Source organism: Citrus sinensis, chromosome 1 (genome assembly GCF_022201045.2).
Source record: "Citrus sinensis cultivar Valencia sweet orange chromosome 1, DVS_A1.0, whole genome shotgun sequence".
Classification (NCBI taxonomy): Eukaryota; Viridiplantae; Streptophyta; class Magnoliopsida; order Sapindales; family Rutaceae; genus Citrus; species Citrus sinensis.
In genome coordinates this window covers 14397292-14418391 of record NC_068556.1, presented here as the reverse complement: position 1 = coordinate 14418391, position 21100 = coordinate 14397292, and the positions used below count along the sequence as shown (strand labels likewise).

The window sequence follows — 21100 nt, the reverse complement described above, 5'->3', positions numbered from 1 at the left end:
AACTATTTAGTTAGAAGTGGCTACCAGCTAGCTTTAAAGAAAAAGCACCAGCACATTCCCAGTTGCTCAAATCAAAACCCCAGCCAATGGAATATCATTTGGAAGTTGCTGCTCCCCGAAAAAGTTAAGATCTTCCTTTGGAGAGCGGCAAAGAATCTTCTTCCCACAGCAGAAAATTTAAGGAAGAAAAGAGTGATGCAAGAGGCAACTTGTCCAATCTGCAAGAAAGAGATAGAGAGCACAACTCATGCCTTATTGTTCTGTAAATTTGCGAGGAAAGTGTGGAGATACTCTTCCCTGGGAATTGATCTGAAAACTGAAAATTTCCCTGATGTTATTACTTTGCTTCATCACTCATATCATCATCACAGCAATCTAAATGGTGAGCTAGTTGCATCCTTTTTGTGGGTCATTTGGAATGCTCGGAACAACTGGCTATTTAAGGGGAAGTGTGATGATCCATCACGACTGATAGCCAAAGCAATGTCTACAGCAGATTGTGTCAAACGAATAAAGCAACCAGAGCAAAATTTCTCACTGGAATTGACAAGCATGCAGCAAAGCCAGTGGAGTCCTCCTAGTGAAGATTGGGTCAAAGTTAACGTGGATGCCGCAATGGATGAGCAAAATAATCTTGCTGGTTTGGGGGCTGTGATCAGGAACTACAGAGGTGAAGTGGTGGCTGCAGCAGTAAACACTATCAAAAGTTTTGGAGATGTGGAGATGTATGAAGCAAAGGCTGCTTTGTGGGGAATTCAAGCAGCTATTAAGGCGGGGGCATCATCAATCATCTTAGAATCCGACTCGAAGAGGGTGATAGAGCTTATAAACAGCAAGCAAAGCACCTTAACAGAGCTTTGTTGGGTGATCTTCGACATTCTAGAAGCCAAGAAGAGCTTCCAGAATTTCAAAGCTCAGCATGTAGGGAGGACTTGTAATACTTTAGCTCATGATTTAGCTAAGCTAGCTCTTCGGAAGTCAGAACCATGTATATGGCTGGATGAATTTCCAGTTGAAATTGTGTATTTGTTCTCTCTTTGAGGCAATGAAAGGTGTACTTTCTTTTCAAAAAAAAAAAAAAACTCTAACCAAACTCAACGAGAATGTGGATACATACATTACTGTTGTTACAAGTACATTTATTTCACTAGATTCATTAATTACTTATTAAGAAGATTGATCTTTATGTACATTAGGTCTTCAGATAATTTAAGAACAATCCGAGAGTATTGTGGCTGATGAAACAAACCCAAAAAAAGAAAAAAAAAAGGTTAAGTGTTTGATAAATTGTACTATCCACACCTTGAATAAATTTATTCTTAAAATTTATTTCATTATATTATGATTAAAATAGATAAATTTGTATGAAATCATTTTTAGGAGTAAATTTAATAAGTTGGATCATTGAAGCTAAGGACTAGTCTAGTGATAAAGAGCGATCTTCCTGAGACTTAGGTTTTGAGTTCAAAGGGTGAATGAATAAAAATAACAATAAGGGTGCATGAATTAATAATAACAATAAAAAAAAATCCATTGAAAATGTACCATGTTATAAAAAATACTATCAATTTATAAGGGTAACTATGTTTTTTGGGTGAACAATTGATACACAACTAATGGATACCACTTTTTAGGGTAAAGCTTTTTGAACCTACAAAAATACTTTTTAAATCCACTTGTAAAAATTTTATATTACATAAAATAACTATAAAGTGAATTACCAATAAATACAAGTTACATTAAATTAAAATAAATTTTTAAAAAAAAACGATGAACCCTAATCCACATTCCTCTTTCGCTTCAAATCCAAAAATAGAATGTTTGTGTGAAAGCAACGTGATTAATATTCAACATTCGGATTGATTATTTATTTCATCATCATATTCTCAATCTGCTTTTGTTCTAATAATAAAGTATATAATAAGTATTCTTATTAGTACTTAAATTATTTAAGTTTCAATAAAAGTTAATTTCTTCCATAATATTTTATTTTAATGTAAATGTAATATGATGAACTCATCAAATTCATGTAAGCGCAAGAGATACAAGTCGGTATTGCCTATTGCCTATTCCATAATATTCTAAAAAGTCCCATAACAAAGCTTGAAGTCGGCTTAATGAGACCATTTCTGCATAAAATTAACTAATATTCGGCTTCTATTGCCTATTCATGTTACTCTAATCAACTTATTTCTCTGACCAACTTTGAAAGTTGAAGCAGTCAATAAAATCTCACAAATCAAAGTCCCGTTCTTCGAATTTTGCCTTTTTTTTTTTTTTTCTTTTGGGAAAGTTGAACAGATGTTTTAATTTCTGCTCAATGAAATTTATAGAAATTCAGAATTCAAAACGCTATAACCAGGGTCACCAATTCAATTAACAAATTGCGAATCAGCATCAATCAAATCAATTAAAACTTCTACTTCTATTTATATTTCGGTTTCCTTTGGTATTCTATTTTATTTTGTTTTGTATTTTGAGAATTTAATTCGATCAACAGAAACAATTATTTTCTCTGTATCAACTCGTGATCATAACTCATCGATTCATTGAGACCGTACAGTCAAATTAATATCGTAAGCCAATTTTTAAACCATTGAAAATGCATCAGAGTTTATTAACATTAAAAGTAGTAGACACAAGTAGGCACGGAGGAAAACGACAGCCTATAAACGGACGCAAGTTAATATCGGTACGGCCGACCATCGAATCACCGTCGAAACCAAAATCTACGGCGCAGGACCAGGTTTAAGAGAAGTAGTCATCATCGAACGAAACTCTTCAAAATTCACATTGCCATCACCATCGGCATCCACCGGCTTAATCATCGCCACACATCCATCAACCGAGCACTTAATTCCGAGCCTGTTCAACACCAAATTCAACTCCTCCGCCGAAATCAAGCCGTTCTTGTCCTGATCGTAGAGATCAAACGCCTCGCGGAGCTCGGCCTCGCCGGCGGCACCAGAGGAGGTCCGGCAGATCGTTTCGAACTCCGACAGGCTGATGAATCCGTCCTTGTCGGTATCGAGATCCTCCATGACGCGGACGAGCTCCTCCTCTTTGTAGCTCGATCCCATTGATTTCAAAACGGTCGCCAGCTCCGTCAGCGAGATCTTGCCGTCCTTGTTCGCGTCGAACTGGTTGAAGATCTTCTGCATCTCCTCCCGGCTCACTATTAGCTGTTTCCTATTCGAATCTGCCTCCGTTGTTGCTGCCATTGCTTTTCTTTTTCTTTTGTTCTGTTTGGGGGAAAAGATAATTTAAGAGACACGATATAGAAGAGAGATCAAAGTGGAGAGGTATCCGTATTTATATATCGTAAAAAGGCCACATCAGATCAGCATATTTATAGCCATTCATATTATATCAAAAAGGTCCCTAATTGTTTTCTCTTTGACCAAATTATCATCAATTTTGGTATTTCGATTTTATTATTGAGGAAAATTATCTGTACATCATTTTTATTTTGTTTATATATACATACATACATATATATATATATATATATAAATTTTGACATATTTCTTACATTACTTTTATTTTCAAGATGTATCAATTAACTCATTTGACATTAAAAATAACTATTTTATCTTTAAATGAATTAAAAGATCATTTTATTCTCCAAAACTTTAAAAAATAAAAAATTATAATTACAGGAATACTCTTCAATTTAATAAAATAAAAAATCTCAAATCCAATATGTTAATTTTTTATAATTATAATTTTATTTAAAAGTTATCATGTTAATTTTTTGTAATTATAATTATAATTTTATTTATTTATTTTATTAAATTTAGGGGTATTTATTTTATTAAATTTAGAGGTATTCTTATAATTATAATTTTTTATTTTTTAAAATTTTATATAATACAATAGTTTTTTAATTTATTTATGAGTAAAATAGTTATTTTTAATATCAAAGTAGTTGATTGATACAAGTTTAAAAATAAAAGTCGTGTAAAGAATATATTAAAATTTTGTGATGGTTAGATATACATACGATAAAATAAAAATAGTACAGAGATAATTTTTTTATTATTAAAAGTATTAAAGTAGGGACCTATTTCATATAATTGGACAAACTATGTAGATAGTTAAAAAATCAGAAGGAATTGTGGACTCCGATGTTATTACTGCTTTTCGAATTCTGTGAACAACGCGGTATCCAAAATCACGCGGCAGCGATGCATCTTCTGAAATAAACCAAGCAAAATTTGACACGACCCGATTATTCGATACGAGCACGATATAAATAAATGAGTATGAGTCGTCAAATTTAACATAATTATTAAATGGGTCGGGTCTGAGTTAACATAATTTTTTTCTGTGTCAGGTTAGGGTTAAAATTCTTGACCTATTTACTCGATCAATGACCCGATTATATTTTCTATTTTAAAATAATTTACATATTCTTATAATTACAACTCAAATATTATAGATGATTTTCTTTTTTTTATTATTCTTTAAAATGGTGAATATAAACACAGTGTTTTACTTATAAAATTTTACATACATTTAGAGTTTCAATAGTGTAAATGTGTAAAAATTAATAGACATATATATTTTATAATATTGATATATAATATTATATATATATATATAATTAAAACCTCAATAGTGTAAATGTGTAATATATTGGTAGATATGTATATTTTATAATATCGATAAATTATGTATGTATGTATGATAGTGTGTAAATATTTTATGTAATTTTTGTTTAATATATAAATATTAAACGGGTTATTGGGTAATCTGATTATTTTCTGTGTCGGGTTTGGGTCTCAATATTTTGACACGATTATTAAATAGGTTGGGTTTGGGTCAACCTAAATTTGACACGATACGAAACTGACACGACATGAATACGATCCAATGACCCGTTTTGCCAGCGCTCTTCGGAAATGATTTCATTGTCGACTGGAGAAATATCTTATTCTGACTTTTTTTTTCCATACACAATAATTGAATGCCAAAATAATTAAAAAAAAAAGACCTTCGGTTGTTGGTTTGAATAAATATAGTAGACGTGTTATTGATAAAATAATCCAACATTGATGTCTGTTACTGTCTCGGAGAACTTAATTATGGTCGTATCAAATTTGACTGGGAAATTTACGAAAATAACCATAAAAATTTTGTTATTTTCACAATTAACCCTCTCAACTTTTTTCTATCAACATTAGCCAAACACACGCTTTTCTCCCCAAATTACCCTTCTTTACAGACCAAAAGCAACTTTCTTTCTCACATATCGTCAAACCAAAGGCAGCTTTCCACTCTTTAATCATCAACCAACGGCGACGGCAAAAGACAACGATAAAAGTGAAATCTGATCATAATCTATCCGGATCCAACACTAATCGGCATCACATGAGTTATTTTTTGAACTTGCTCGAGAGTTTCAGTGAACTGAGTCGTGGGTGAATATGGCGACAGGTGCCTGTCGCAAAAAAACTTGGTGCGACAGGTGCCTGTCGCAAAAAAACTTGGTGCGACAGGCACCTGTCGCACTTAGCTTGGTGCGACAGGCACCTGTCGCACTTAGCTTGGTGCGACAGGCACCTGTCGCACTTAGCTTGGTGCGACAGGCACCCTGCCGCACTTAGCTTGGTGCGACAGGCAACCTGTCGCACTTAGCTTGGTGCGACCGGCAACCTGTCGCACTTAGCTTGGTGCGACAGGCACCTGTCGCACTTAGCTTGGTCCCACAGGCACCTGTCGCACTTAGCTTGGTGCGACAGGCAACCTGTCGCACTTAGCTTGGTGCGACAGGCACCTGTCGCACCAAGTTTTATTCGAGGATTAATCGCACCAAGTTTTGCTTTTCCATAAGTGCGAGCTACAGAGGGTCCAGTCTTCAACAAGTTCGGTTTTGTGTCACTTCGAAGCCATAAATCATTCCAAATTCTTACAGCTCAACGTCAAACTCAGCAACCCAGAACTTGAAAAGCCCCAAGAACGTGAAAGATCAATAGATTGAAGTGTAAAGCTAGTGATTTTCGATATTGCAAATAAAGAATGGTCATTTATGCGTGGATAGAGACTGAGATCAAGATGGGTTGTGTTTGAATATCGAATGAGAACAGCTGGTAAGTGCTCTTGGCGAAGAGGCTTCAGTTTCTTGCAGTGCTTTGATTCTGTAATGTAAAACGATTTGCAAACCAACCTGTCGCACTTAGCTTGGTGCGACAGGCAACCTGTCGCACCAAGTTTTATTCGAGGATTAATCGCATTTGCTTGGTTATTGTTTTGCTGGAAGAAAGTAGAGTTGATGAAGATGGAAGTTCCAGAGGCACGCTTGCTCAACAACATGGCTTGGCACATTTTGTAGCTTGAACCTTTGGCCGTATTTGAGATGTCATATGTTACTGTTCTCTTTTTTTCTTTCTTAAATTTATTTTAAATGAATCATTGGTTGTCCAAGGTACTTGATTTAAAACTGCCAATATGTTCGTTTGGCTTCAGGCTTCAGGCACCAATTTCTAACAAATGAAAGATGAAGAAAATCCCAGAATTTGGAATCAGTATCCGAAGAAATTAAAAGATTCATGTTATCGATTATCTCAAAGTATCTATGAAAAATTTATTAACAAAACTTAGCATGAAAGAAAGATTGACTGCATTATTCCAAGAGCAGTACTCAACTGCCCAATCGTTCATAGAACAATATTCATCACTTTATGGTATCTTAAAAATTTTCTTCGGCACCTTAACCAAGTTCCAGTCTTTACGAGACATATCATCCTGAAAATTTGAAGCAACCGTAAGCAGACCAATATTACTGACATTTACCCCGTAAGCAGACCAACAAATTCAAAATTTGGAAAAACTGGATGCAAAAACATAAAGAATAGAGGGTGCGAGAGGCTTGCTGTCGCACCAAATTGGTGCGGCAGTAGGGCGCTGTCGCACCAAAATTGGTGCGACAGTGGGGCGCACATGCGCCCGCGCTGCCCCCCACCCCCCTCCCTCCCCACAACACTCAAAAATCCAAAAACAATACTCCCAAAACACCACCAACCACCACAAACACCACCACCACCACCATTATTCTCAAACTACAACCATTATTATTCTAAAATTTCATTTGAAATTAATGAAAATAAAAAAAATGGCTAATCTAGGTTTTGTTGAAAGTTGTAGATTGTAGATCGGACGTCGATGAAAGATGGAGCCACCGCCGACGAGGGCTGATGTTGCCGCCGATGATGGGAGTTGGTTCGGTTTGGGAGAGATGAGTGAAAGGGAGTGTTGGGGGAGAGATGAGGGAGAGGGGTATTTTGGTCTCAAAGCTTGTTTTATGGCTAATGTTGATAGAAATTTGTTTGGGGGGTTAAGATGAAAAAAACCAAAACTTTAATGGTTATTAGTGTAAATTTCCCAATTTGACTAGAGTCAGCGGCATTATAATAATGAATACTCTTTTACCAAACTTCTATACAAAAAATTTAAGTTAACACATTTCGTTACATACCTAACATAAGATGAAGTAACATTAGATTCCATATTGGTAATTTATGGGAATGATTATGTTGGAGTAACATTAGATTCCATATTGGTAATTTATGGGAATGATTATGTTGGAGATGCTCTAAGTTAGAGCATCTCCTATAATTATTAAATTTAAAATTGAAATGAATATTAATTATTTCAGTTTTAGATCTATTGCAATAAATAGTTTAAGTTAAAGCATAATTAATATAGTTAGACCCAAAAAATTTATATAAATAAAATGAGGGGAGAGGAGAGGAAAAAAAAAGAGGAGAGAAAAAAAATAAGGAAAGAAAGATGATATCTAATTAAATAATAAAAATGAAATTGACCTTTATTTTTTACTCATTTTTATCTCTCTCCTTCTTTTTCATTCCTCTTATCCCCTGCTATTTTTTTCTAACATACAAACTTAGTGGCTCTGTTATAATTACTAATTATGATTTATCTAGTAATTTATATATTTGGTGGGATTTTTCACCGATTTATGTTTCGGACTTCTAAGTATCGATTCTTTTTTAAATAAATTTCACGCACTTAAAAAAATCAGAAATTATAAATTATAGTTGATGTTATTCTAGATATAACATATTTTTATTTAATTTAAAAGTTAAAAATAAAACGGTTAGAAGAAATAGGAAAAGAGGAATGGGTGGACACGTGGAAAATTAGTTACTTACGACGCCGCGTGGCTATAGGACGAACGCGGTTATGACCCTGAAGCTACACGAACGCGGATGGATACGATCGATCCGTACTTCTTACTTTTATATTTATTGATTGGCTGAAATGCATTGTCAAAATTTGTATTTTTCTTCATCTTTAATTACAGTGACGACGCGTCTCCTATGAATCACAAATTTGTTGTCTCGATTTTCTTTAAGGTGACGATACGTGTCTGTTGATTAAGATTCTCATTTTGTCGGTATTAGAGCTCGTGAGTCATGATCTGTGAACTCTTTTGCGGTGGCCGAAGCGCTAATGATAGTTATAGTTTTTGGCACAAGGTTTGGTTGAGGAGAAAAACTTATGGGGGATGAATTAGTCAGTGCTAGAAGATAAAATAAAAATAAAAATAATAATTTTATAGTTGTTCGGACTAATAACTATAAAATTAGTTATATTAAACTCATCAAACCTATTAATTTAAATATAGAAAATTACTAAAATAAACACTTTTGCTAATTTGTCGCTTAATTACAACATAAATCAATAATCTTCAACATACATCCAAAATAAAATTTTTTGAAAATAATAACAAATCTTCAACAATGAATAATCACTAATAGAAATAGTCATAATTATTTAAAATACATTAAAAAATCATAAAACTATTTACCGGAAACTTTGAACATTGTACCTTGTTCTCATCAATAAAAATAATAAAAAAATAAAATCAGTTATGGAGAATTTAGTGCATGTTCGGTTGAAAGAAATAAGTGGAGAGAAGAAGAATGAAAATGAAAGAGAGCAAGAGAAAAAAAAAGAGAAAAAAACAGGTCGATCTAAATTTTATTTGTTTGCTTTAATATGAAATTATCTCCTCTTCTCTCATGGTATGTTTACTAATTGATAATTGGAATGGGTTGGAATCGAAATAAACAAGAATCGGACTAAGCTGAAATGAGAATCAAAATACGTTGTTTATTTAAACTATATGAATTGGAATCGTAATTGGTTGTATTTCTCATTGACGTGTTTACTTTGTTTAAGAATCGAAATGAATTATTTTAAGCTATAAAATGCCTTTATTTAATTATTGGTATTTTTATTATTATTTATTTAATAACTGTGATTATTATTATTTTAAAATATTGTTATTAATAATTATCAAAATAATAATAGTGACGGCAATGACGACAACGGTAACAACAACAACAACAACAACAATAATAATAATTTTAACAGTAATAATAATAATCATTATTATTATTGTTGAAATTATTATTATTGTTGTTGTTGTTGTTGTTGTTGTTGTTGTTACCGTTCTTTTCATTATTATTAGCAACAATTACAAGAATAAGAATAATAACAATAACAATAATATTTTAATATTTTAATAAAAGAAGAATCACGAAATTTGGGTAGAGGCAAAACACTGAGTTCAAGGAATGGGAACTTGTTTCCCAAGCCTCCCAATGAGAATCAAGTTTCCATTCCTTAATCATAAAAACACGTGGGTCCCACATATTTCTTTCTCATTCTCTCTTCTATTTTAACGAGTAAACACCAACACCAACAATCATTCTCATTCTGAATTCTGATTCTCCAATCCCACAAATAAATGTTCCACTACTTCTTTCCCTTTTCCTCCATTCCTCTTCTCTTCTTTCCTTTCATTTCTTTAAACTAAATGTGCCATTAGGGTTTATAGTTAATTTCCATCAATCCAAAATAACACCACATTTCAAAATATCCAAAATAATAACCAATAAATAGTCCTTTTATACTCTCAGGCAAGATAATCATTTTTTTTATTTTATTAAATCATCTAACAATGTTAATAGAAAAGTGAAAAAATGATACACTTTATAAACTTAAGGTGGAAAACTACAAATGAAAAACATATTGGTGTATTTTGGTAAACTATGAAACATTATGTGATCGGTAAATATTTGCCCTATTATTTAATTTGTAGATCTCACTAACAGATCCATTAGACCTACCATTATATGTTGAGGTAGTGCGCTTTGCTCTACACAAAATTTTCTCCTAGTTGAGAGGTTGCTTCTTTTTTTTTTGTAGTTTCTCGGGAATGATTTAAATAAATAAACTTCTAGTACTCAAACTATATTCATAATATTTCAATTTAGTACTTCTTCATTTTAACTTTGAGTACAAATTTAAGACTACTAATCATAATTCAATTTATTTTTTTGCTCAATTAGGTGAAATTATGAATCGAATTAAAGTTGAACTATTGACACCACTTTAATTACTTCTGAAAAACCCCTTCTTCGTTATTTACCCCATTAAATGCCTTTGAAAAACCTTATTTTTTATTTCCCCCATTAAAGTTGTATAAAATTTATGGACTTTCTTATGAAACCCCTTTAGGCCATGTTTGGTTGACAGGAGAGGATGGGAGAAAAGAAGTGAATTTCGAATCCTCATTAATTTCTTTTATTTGGTTAGAAAAAGGTGACCAAAAATTAATGTCTAAAGAAATTCAATATCTGTTATTTTAAGGAATTCATATTCTTCTTTGAGAAGGTAGGATTTTTTATTTCAGAAAGATGAAAACCTAATATTTCCTATCTCACGATTTCTCTCTAATCAGCAGCCACCTCTTCAGTTTTCATGCCATTTTCATGGCTGCTGCCATTGATTCATCTTAAAATTAGCCGTCGCTATCGATTTATCTTATAAAATAAGCTTGCTACCATTGATTCATCATAATTTGTAGGTAAATTTTATGATTTTATAGATTTATTTACTTGTTGATATGTTGAGTTTATGATTCTGGTTAGTTGTTGAAAAAATTATGGCTAAGTTATTTTTGTTTCGTTTGTTGATTAGGCTGTTGTGAAGGAAACCATCACACGCCATCTCTACTCACTTGCATATGAAGTTGCATATGGCCTTTTGAGTATTGCACCGCCCTTGGGTTTGCTTCTTGTTTTTCTTTTCATTAGTTTTTTGTCATTGCTGCTTTAATTTGATACTGCTTTATTTAGATTATTAAAAATTGCATGTTAGATCAGACGAATAATGAAAAAAAAAGGATCATATGTTGTTTCAGCACAAATTAGCTATAATTATTGATCAATTATCTTCAATTAGCTTATATTTGTATGGAGTTTCAAGATTTTGAAGTTTGCATGTTCTTGTTGGAATCAAATCTCACTCACAGTGGAGTTGAGGAGGCTTGGAGGATTTGGGATATGGAAAATTCTGTTTTAAATTTGTTGATGAATTTATTGGGTTGAACTGTGCGGTTGAATTATTATGTATATAACTGTACATATCAAATTTATTGGGTATTTCAAAAAATCTTTGTGTGGTGAGGGCTTTTTGGTGCCATATATTGCATGTTGATGATGTGTGGTCTTTATTAGTTTTACTTTTAACCATCAATTCATGTTTTTTTTTTTTATTAATTAGAACTTGACATTCCTCTCACTCTATATTTCTTCACAAAATTCTTAAATTTATGAGTGTAATTTTTCTAATACCATGACACTTTTGTTTTGCTTGTTAAAAGTTTGACATAACAAACCTGAACACTATTAAGGTTTTATTCTATTTGTGATATTTTTGTTTTGCTTATTCTGTATTTGTTTTGCTTAGCGTAATTATTATAATTCATTGTAAGTTCTATGAGTTGTATTCAAGTTGACTTAATTTTTTGCTGCCACTATTTAATTCAATATGTTACTGGCGGAACATGCATTTTATAATATGAAAACATACCAATGTTAAAATATGTATGACTCAAACCATTGTTGACATTTTGGGCATGAGGTATCTTACAATTATTATACATACCCTATAGCTTTTAACCTTATTAATCTTATTGAGTACATATATATGACTTTTTTTTTTAATTATTTAGACATGAATAATTCTTTGTGTAGTCATGGACATCTCAGGCATAGTTGAAATATATAATATATGAAAGAAGAAATTGATTGCGCTCTTTATGCATTGGTCATATACCGTGCAAGACTTTTTTTATTTCTTGAAGTTTATCATGAAACAAAACGAGAGAAAATCTTTAAGGCGTGAAATGTATGTGCTTGATTTTTTGGCAAATAGGAAAATTTTTCACCGAATGATGCAACTTGCATAGCTCAACTTACAATGGATAGACATGGTTTTACATATTTATGCACAAGGCTTGAAATAGTTGGGGGTTAAAACCATCAAGACATTTATTAGTAGATTAAAAAGTAGCTATATTCTTACATACAGTAGCACATCATGTGAAAAATAGAGCAGTTACATTTAAATTTATAAGGTCGGGATAGTCAGTTAGCAAGTACTTTCACGAAGTTTTATATTCTATCCTACAGCTTCATGGAGAATTATTGAAACAACTTGATCCAGTTCTTAAAAACTCCACTGATGAGAGATGGAAATGGTATAAAGTACTTCTCTTAGCCATATCTTTTATGATTATATACTAGTATTATATCAATGATATGGTAGTCATTAATAATTATTATTTTTTCTTATATTGATGATACAATTGCTTAGGAGTACTAGGTGGTGCATATATTAGGGTGAGGGTGCTTGCAGCGGATAAACCTAGGTATCAAAATAAAACAGAAGAGATTGCCACCAATGTCTTGGGAGTATGCTCCCAAGAAATGCAATTCATTTATGTTTTAACTGGTTGGGAAAGGTCAGCAGCTGATGGTAGAGTCCTTCGTGACGCTATATGTAAAACAAATGGTTTTGATATCCCAAATGATAAGTCACATACAAGAAATAAACAAATTCTAAAGTATAAATTTTTATTAATTGAAACATGAATACTTATGATATAGGTATTCTATTCAGTATATGCTGGATAAGCTAGTTGTCGGTAATTTCTTACCCCTTATCGCAGACAACGGTATCACCTGAATGATTGGAGGGAAAACTATCAACCAACCAACCAACCAACAAGAGTTTTTTAACATCAAGCATTCAATTGCTAAGAATGTCATTTAGAGATGTTTTGGTGTTCTTAAAAATTGGTGGGCAATTCAAAGAAGTCCTTCATTCTATTCTATCAAGACATAAAATAAGGTTATCACGGCATATTACTTACTGCACAATTTCATTAGGAGGGAGATGCCATGTGATCCTTTTGAAGAAGCATTTGATGCTGTAAATGAGGTGGAATCACTAGGAGGTAGCACAATAACTAGTATAGAAACCTCAGAAGAGTAGAATACATGGAGGACAAATTTAGCACTAGAGATGTATAATCAATAGAGAGCAAGTAGACAGAGCACACGAAGACTCGTTCAAAAAAAAATTGTTATGTTTTTGTTTTTCCATTTTCTGAATTGTAAAATGTAATTTTCATGTTTCTGACTTTAGGGATTTTGTTTAATCCATTCCATTGTTAACTTTGTTTCTTTGAAATTTAATGTTTTGTAGCTTATGTAACTTGCTTGCTGGGGCTTGTTCTTGTTAACTTGTTGATGATAAAAAAATTCCAGATTGTAGCTAAGACTGAGCTGAAATAACTTTATAGAATGTCTATATCGCTTAGTTGAAAAGGTAATTATGCCTAATAAGCAAGACTTAGATAGTCTTATTTAACCACTAGTCTTTCTCCAGATCATGCATTATACTGTAGCAGAAGTTTTATGCCATTATCTCTTCTGGTGTTAGTTATTTGATTGGTCCAGTTCTTGTGAAGCAAGATTTGCAAAAGACTAATGGTTTTAAATGATCTAATGGTTTTAAATTACCTTCTTACGTGCATGGTTTGCTTCCTACTCTTTAGGTCTCTAACTAATGTTTAATTTTTGTTCAATAACTAAATGGAACGACAAGCTCCAAAATCAAGGTTTTAGAGCAAAGATGAAGATATTTAACTCATGCAGTCGCTTTTGGATTTGTATCATGATGGGAGATTTTAAATATATCAGCTTCAGAAGTGGCTAGTTGAAGGTTCTTGAGATTGCTTTAAACACAAAATTGCATGGATGTGTTATAAAAGCTAAGCCACATATTGAATCACGCATAAGACTTTAAAGATGTAATTTTGAACTGTACATGAGATGCCAATTGGACTGAATTGCAGCGGCTTTAGTTGGGACCAAGATAGGAAAATTGTGACTTTAGAGAAGGTTGTGTGGGATGCTTATATTCAGGTATTTTTTTAATATTACTTTAAAATGATTATGTCTGGGTCTATTTTTGTTTGTTACATATAGTATTATGTATTCTATATTTGTTAAGATGTTGAGTGTTGGCAACTTGTATAGCTAAAATCTTTTGTTGAAAGAGTTTTTACTTTTTTTCTTTAAATTGATTGCCATTTTTTAATTAATATAAACTGTACATGAGATGTTCCATTTTTGTAATCATTGGATTAAAATGAATTTTTTTTGCATGCGAAGCTACATATTTAGTATACACTAAATCCAATCTTATGGTGAGTGGCTGAAGTGGCTGCAGGAACAAACTAAAAAAAACATGTAGCCCACAGTTGATATAATTTACTACATATGGTATAATTAATCTTGAATGTTTCAATTGTCTATTGTCAAGTGATAATGTTAATGTTGTTATACTTTGAAATAATGATTTTTTTAAAAAATTTCATTTGAATATTATCATTTTAATATAATCTCATCAAATTTTCTACATGAAAACTTGAGTACTTAAGATCAGTACAAGTCAAATAATTACAGCATAAGAAGAGTGGAGGCAAGTTGAAAGTTGTTGATCGCAACAACTATCTTGAAACGAGTAAATGCAAATAGAGCCGCCCATTTGTCGGTGGATGCGTTCAGAACACCATGTGCGATTGTTCTGAGCTTTAATTTTTTTTTTACATTCATAAATGTATGCATTTTATCATATTTTATCACTTCAAATCCAGCGCAATATGAATGGTTTGTTCATTAAAAGAAAATCTTGAAAGCAGAAAATGAGAGCGCTAATTTATAATTTTTTTTAACGGAAACAAAGGATTTGCTCTTTCATATTTGGTATTAGATGCTGTCACTGAGAAATGACTATGTATTGTGTGCATGAATTAAAAAGGAAGAAAGGATTTGAATTGTTTATTCTTATGCACAAATATGTGAATTGTGAAGTTAAAGAGGAGTGTCTAGAAATGCACCTCAGATTGGATATTATAAAAATGAATGATTCAGATTTTTAACTTAATTACTATTTTTTGTAGATTGTCATTACAAGTTTGATGTATTTAAATAATTGCAGAGTCATAAAGAGGCAGTAAACTGTTAGCCTGAAGAGCTACACATATTATAATTTTAATGATAACAAACATGTGTCTTAAGTAAATTTAATAAATATTGTATTTCATATTTTCACTAGTTTTTGAAAGGTAATATTTATGCAAGTGAATCAAGTGAAATCAAGCTCAAGACACTTAACGGACAACGGTGAAATCAAGAATAAAATTTAGTGCTCAACGGATAAATTAGTGCGATAAATTCTTGTAAAGCCGGTATGATTTAATTGATGCATGATTTAGCATTTGAGAAGCTTAAGAGATTAATTTAATTAATTACTTTTTATAAACTAAAAGGTTTTATTTTTATAAGATAAAGTACCTTGTGGTTTTGAGTAATTTGGACTTAAATGTAAAGGTTTGAAATCTTTGATTTTAATAAGTATTATTATTAAATTTCGGAGTTGGACGTTTTTACAAATATTTGAAATGTTTTGGGTCATATTATAATTTATGAAGATTTTGGACTAAAGTGAAAGATTTTTGAGAACTTCGAAAAAATATGGGTATTATGTTGAAAAGGGCTTTTTTGTTAAATAATAATATTTTTAGGGTCATATCATAATTTTAAAAAGTTTTGGAAAGACAATTATTTTTTAGAAATTCAAAAATTAGACCTATTTGTAAAATTTTATGACATTTTGGGTCGTAATATAAATATATAAAGTTTTGGGCCAAAAGTATAATTTTAGTAAACAGTATTACTGTAACAAAATTAGAAAATAATGGTAATATCACTGTTTATGAGCGGCTAGCCGGATAAATTAAGCGGCTAACCGCTTGGGTGCCGGAATTTACCTATAACAGCTAGTTTTCGGACTTCAACTATAAAAACTCAACTCCAACTTCATTTTAAGAACTAATACAAGAAAAAACAAGATCATATAATATATATTAGCTTCCATTTCGTAAATCATCATTTGTTGAATCATCATTGAGCTATAATTTGTTTATCCACTCTTAAAGAGAGTTTCATTGTTGTGATTTTCATTTCTCATCAATTTGTGAGTGTACAAGTGTGAGAAATACTTGGGGTGAAGAGATTGGGGATATAATCTCTTGTTGTAAAGGTCCATTGACACCTTGAAAGTCAATTGTAAACATTTGAAGCATTGGGAGACTTGGATAGTGAAATCCTCAAGCCGGGTGAGCTTGGAGGCATGGACGTAGGCGGGGATAGCCGAACCACGTAAAAATTCTTGTGTTTGTTTTCTCTTCCCTTACTCTTTTAATATTGTGCTTGATTGAATTTATTATTTTTGATTTGATTAAGGCAATAGATTAAATTGTTGTGCGAATTGTATTGCATAATTTTTAAAAACCCAATTCACCCCCCCTCTTGGGTTGTATAACTTGCATTTCATAAACTTCAAGCATAAAGCATTCTCATTCTATAAGGATTTGTGTTTCATTTATGGTAAAGATCATGCAACTAAAAAGAATGCATAGGCCACTGTAAATGCTATAGAGAAGGTTGAGAGGACATGAGTGAGCAAAGAAACTGAAGGAGAGAGTTTGAATTTTGAGGGTGTGCAAGATGACCTAGATGATAGTATATCGATTTCACATGCTCCAAAAAAGTGCCCAACAAGAAGAAGGAGAAGAACTGAAGATTCAGAAGAGAGTGGAGAGTCATTTAAAGAGCTAACAACTCTTTTTGTCACGGAAATGAAAGAAACTTCTAGTCGCTTGACTCGAACTCTAGGGCAATAAATTAATGACAAACAAATAGGATTGAGTGATAAGTTGAAGAAGATTGGGAGTCTTACAATGGTAGAACGCCTTAGAGCCACCACTTTAATTTCTCGTGATAATGCAGCACTCAATGTTTTTTATAGTCTATGTGATAAGGAGCGAGAAGCATGGGTTAAATTTTTCCTTAGCAGTGAATTTAAATAATTTTAGGCTTGTTATTGTTTTGATGACTTATGATAAGTTTAATGTTGCTTTTATACACTCATTTTAAACTTACTATTGTTTTGATGCACTCGTTTTAAGCTTACTATTGTTTATGGAATTTATAACTCATTTAGACTAATTACTATTTTGATATACTAATTTTCTACATATTGTTATTTTGATTTTTTTTTATGTATTGTCAAAATTTAGAACCATTTAAATTATATATATATAATTAATAAATCATGAATTTTCTTTTTTTTAGGACATTCTGACGTTAAAAACAATGGTTTATAAGTTGGCAAAAGTTTAGATTTGAGATTAAATTATATTTAATTACTAATATTAATAGTTTAGTATTTACAATAAAGGATAAATTTGTCCAAATATAAAAATTCTAATTCCTCTCCCCATAAAATTTTATGTTAAACTAAATAATGAAATTTAATTTTCCTCTTCCCTTCCTCCCCTTTCTTCTCCTTTCCCTCCATTTCTCTCATTTCCTGTCCTCCCCTTTCTTCAAACCAAACATCACCTTAAACCCAAAAATAACCCTAATTTCTCTAGAATAAACCCCTTTCCCCTCTCTCTTCATCTTTACTTCGCTCTTCTTCTTTGGATTTTTCCTTCAGTTTGTTTATCAATCTCCTCTCCCCTGCGTTTACTACATTTAACTAAAAGTAGAATGGCTGGCCACGAGATTGCTGTGCAACCTTGAAAGGTCCAACTGTTGTCAAGGAGATATGTTTAGGAATTGCATTTGGGTTGACTATCGGTGGTCTTTGGAACATGAGTAAGTGGAATGATCAGAGTACTCTGATAATTTTTTTAATAAATAATTTTTTTAATAAATATTTTTTTTAATATCAAATTTAATGATTTTTTTTAATATCTGTACTCTGATAATTTTAATTTTTAATATATAATTTTTTTTAATTGACACATGGACGCCATTGTTGGTTATGAAATTGTTAAGATATTCTTGGTTCTCTTCAAAAAATAAAAAATAAAAATAAAAGATAATGAGATATCTACTAATGCTAGGATTTTCTCATCCTTCCTTTAAATCTGGCTTGAATCGTTTCCCTTCAGGCGGTGTTGGCTTTTACTTCCTTGTAATTCCATGACCAAAGGTATCTTCGCTTGAATGAATCCACGAGGATTTTCTAAATGAGACATGTTTGCTTTCATAGTGTGGGGTTCAGTTAGATAGTTTCTAGGGAAATAAACTTGCAATGTGTAAGTTCAATTAGAATTAGATGTAACTTTATCTTGTTATGTAATTTTCTTACAGGTTAAAGTCGTCGAATGGCGAAAGAGATTTCAAGAGATAATTGAAGGGGGTGCCGATAGTTCAACTCATCAAATTAAGTCAAAATAACAATGTTCGGGCCGAGATAGGCCTGGTTCCTGAAGGGCTAGGTTTTGGGATGGGCTTTATTTAAGCCCAGACAATTTTATTTTTTTTTGAGGAATTTACTTTTGTTTTGAATTATAGTCTTATCAAGCATTTCAGCACACAATGGTAAAAACAAGTGATTAGATGGCTCTCCTAAAGTCTACAAAGAGGATAAATGAGAGCAATATTCACACAAGTTTATTGCCAAGACATAATGAACAAAAAGCTTATTAGTCTCCTTAAACGTGTAGCATGAAAAGTGATGCAATTTCTTTAGTTGTTAATAGCATGAAAAGCGCGTTGATGTAAATGTTTGTTGCTATTATTGGGCATTGGTTGAATTTGCCACTTACACGGGAGACTATAATGATCATGGATAGTAGCCATCAACTCAGTTGAAACTATTAAGGTATGTACAAATTGCTATCTTTTGTTCAACCTGCCCATGCATTTTTAGTTCAAATGTTTAATTTTAGTTCAAATAGGCTTTTTCGAGGGATAAATTTTGAGTTATCTCCTCGTAAAATGATAATATTCAAAATACCTAAATTCTTGTAAAAATAGAGGGTAAGTTGAAATTTATTATAATATAGAAATATTGTGAATATTGTCATTTCATGAGTATGATAATCTAAAATTATCGCCTTTAATAGGGAAGAGTGAGGATGCAGTCCAAGTAATATCTTTTCGATGTTCTCATTTCCTGAATTATCAATTGCTCAAGATTTGGTGTAACTTCAATCTTTGTATTGATTACTACTCTATTTTAAGGGTTTTTTTTATGGTAGATAAAATTGTGAAAAATAATTTTCTTAAAATAAAGTGAAAGTTAAGATCTGTTTTTAATATCTTTCTAGATCTTTTTTTTTTTAAAATATGTTTACATGGGAAGGGTGGGTTTGAGAATTGCCTTAGTTTTTTGTTTAAGATTTGTAGAAAATTATTACAATCTTTCCTGTTACCTTTAAACACTATAGGGATTTATAAAAGATGATTGTAATATTCTCTATTATCCTTAATTGTCTCCCTCACGTGTATAGAATTGTCCCGCCGAAAAAAAGACCTTAGAACGTCGTATTCTCTTTTTTCTATATAAATATTTTATTGTTATGTTCTAATTATTTTTCCTTTACATGGGCACAAATTAAATTTGCGTTTGACTAGAATCCAGCTAGTAGAGAGGCCACAAATGCATAAGCTTCCTAGTTCCAACTTGAAAGTTCAAGCCAAATCATTCATATATTATGAGCGGCCATAAGACCCCTTGGTTGTGAAGATATTCAAAGGGTGATAGCAAGGTTTGGTGGATTCAAAGAGGTTTTTTGGGTTCAAAGAGCGAGCAAGCAAAAAAAAGAAAAAAAAAAGTGGCATACATTAGGCTGGATGAAAGAAATTATGTCAATCTAAGAAAGGGATGTGGAGCTTGGCTTCGAGGAGTTCAGTTGCTTTATTTAAGCTTTGATTGAAAAGCACGTACGGGTGCCGGCTCATCCGATTTCCATATTCTTTGGTATCGAGGATTATGCATAACAATTACTATAAAAACATGGATTCTTTTGAAAGCAAAGACGGGTTGCAATCCTCACTATTTGGGGGAGCATTTTAATGTTTATCAAAAGAGTTATGATATTTGCCCCGGGTCAAACTCCGAAACTAAACAAAACGGCGTTGTTTTGCTTAGTTTTTTTTTTTCTTTTTTGCTTCTCCAAAACGTTGCCGATTCTAAACCAGTTTAAGATTTTTTGAGACAAAACAAAATTTGTCTCTTGGTCGAACTTCTGATTGGCGATTTGGGTACAATGCAATGACAGGAAGATATGAAGATCTCCTGAGTGCCAGAGTGGTTGATCCTTGTCGGGTAGCAAGGTGTGCACTTCAAAATGCAGTCTCCATTGTCGCGGTAGTCTTGACAACTGAAGCTGTATTGGCAGATAAAATAAAGCAGCCGAAGCCAGCTATTCCTCAAGTTCCAGGGATAAATACTTGAGGAAAGAAGAATATAAAATGAATCAGAAAACCTGCCGATAGCCAGGACAGACACAATGAATTCGAGTGGGCTATGGTTTTTTTTTTTTTTTTTTCCAGTAAGTGAGCTTCTCAACTCAATTTGCTTTTGCCTGGAACTACGATGAAGTGGAAGAAGCTTTACAAGTTCAAAGCCATGGAGAAGCTAATCACAAATTTAGTTTCCTCTTCTATTCTTCGAGTATGACTGTATGAAACGTCATATTGGATGGAGTTTGCCTTGTTTCTCTTCCCCATATCTTTAACTTGGTGAAGAAACGAAGAAATGAAGAAGAGTGAGTGAAATACTCCATCAGAAACGACAACGTTTTGGAGAAGTAAAAAAGAAAAAAAAAACTAAACAAAACGACGCCATT

At 32.2% G+C, this 21100-nt stretch overlaps 1 protein-coding gene and 1 long non-coding RNA gene across 3 annotated transcripts; one reads left to right on the top strand and one right to left on the bottom strand.

The window, feature by feature from the left end:
• Positions 1-2528: 2528 nt before the first annotated feature.
• On the bottom strand, positions 2529-3295 carry LOC102619846 (probable calcium-binding protein CML27). The gene has a single exon (XM_006490704.4). The coding sequence runs from the start codon at positions 3219-3221 to the stop codon at positions 2730-2732; it is 492 nt and encodes a 163-aa protein (XP_006490767.1). The 5' UTR covers positions 3222-3295; the 3' UTR covers positions 2529-2729.
• Positions 3296-9771: 6476 nt separating this feature from the next.
• On the top strand, positions 9772-15838 carry LOC127901772 (uncharacterized). Of its 2 annotated transcripts, none has more exons than XR_008054092.1 (3): positions 9772-10900; positions 11014-12577; positions 13990-15838. It is a non-coding gene; the product is annotated as an uncharacterized LOC127901772 (long non-coding RNA). The 2 variants fall into 2 exon arrangements; XR_008054075.1 differs by having other exon boundaries at positions 13049-15772.
• The last annotated feature ends 5262 nt before the right edge of the window (positions 15839-21100 follow it).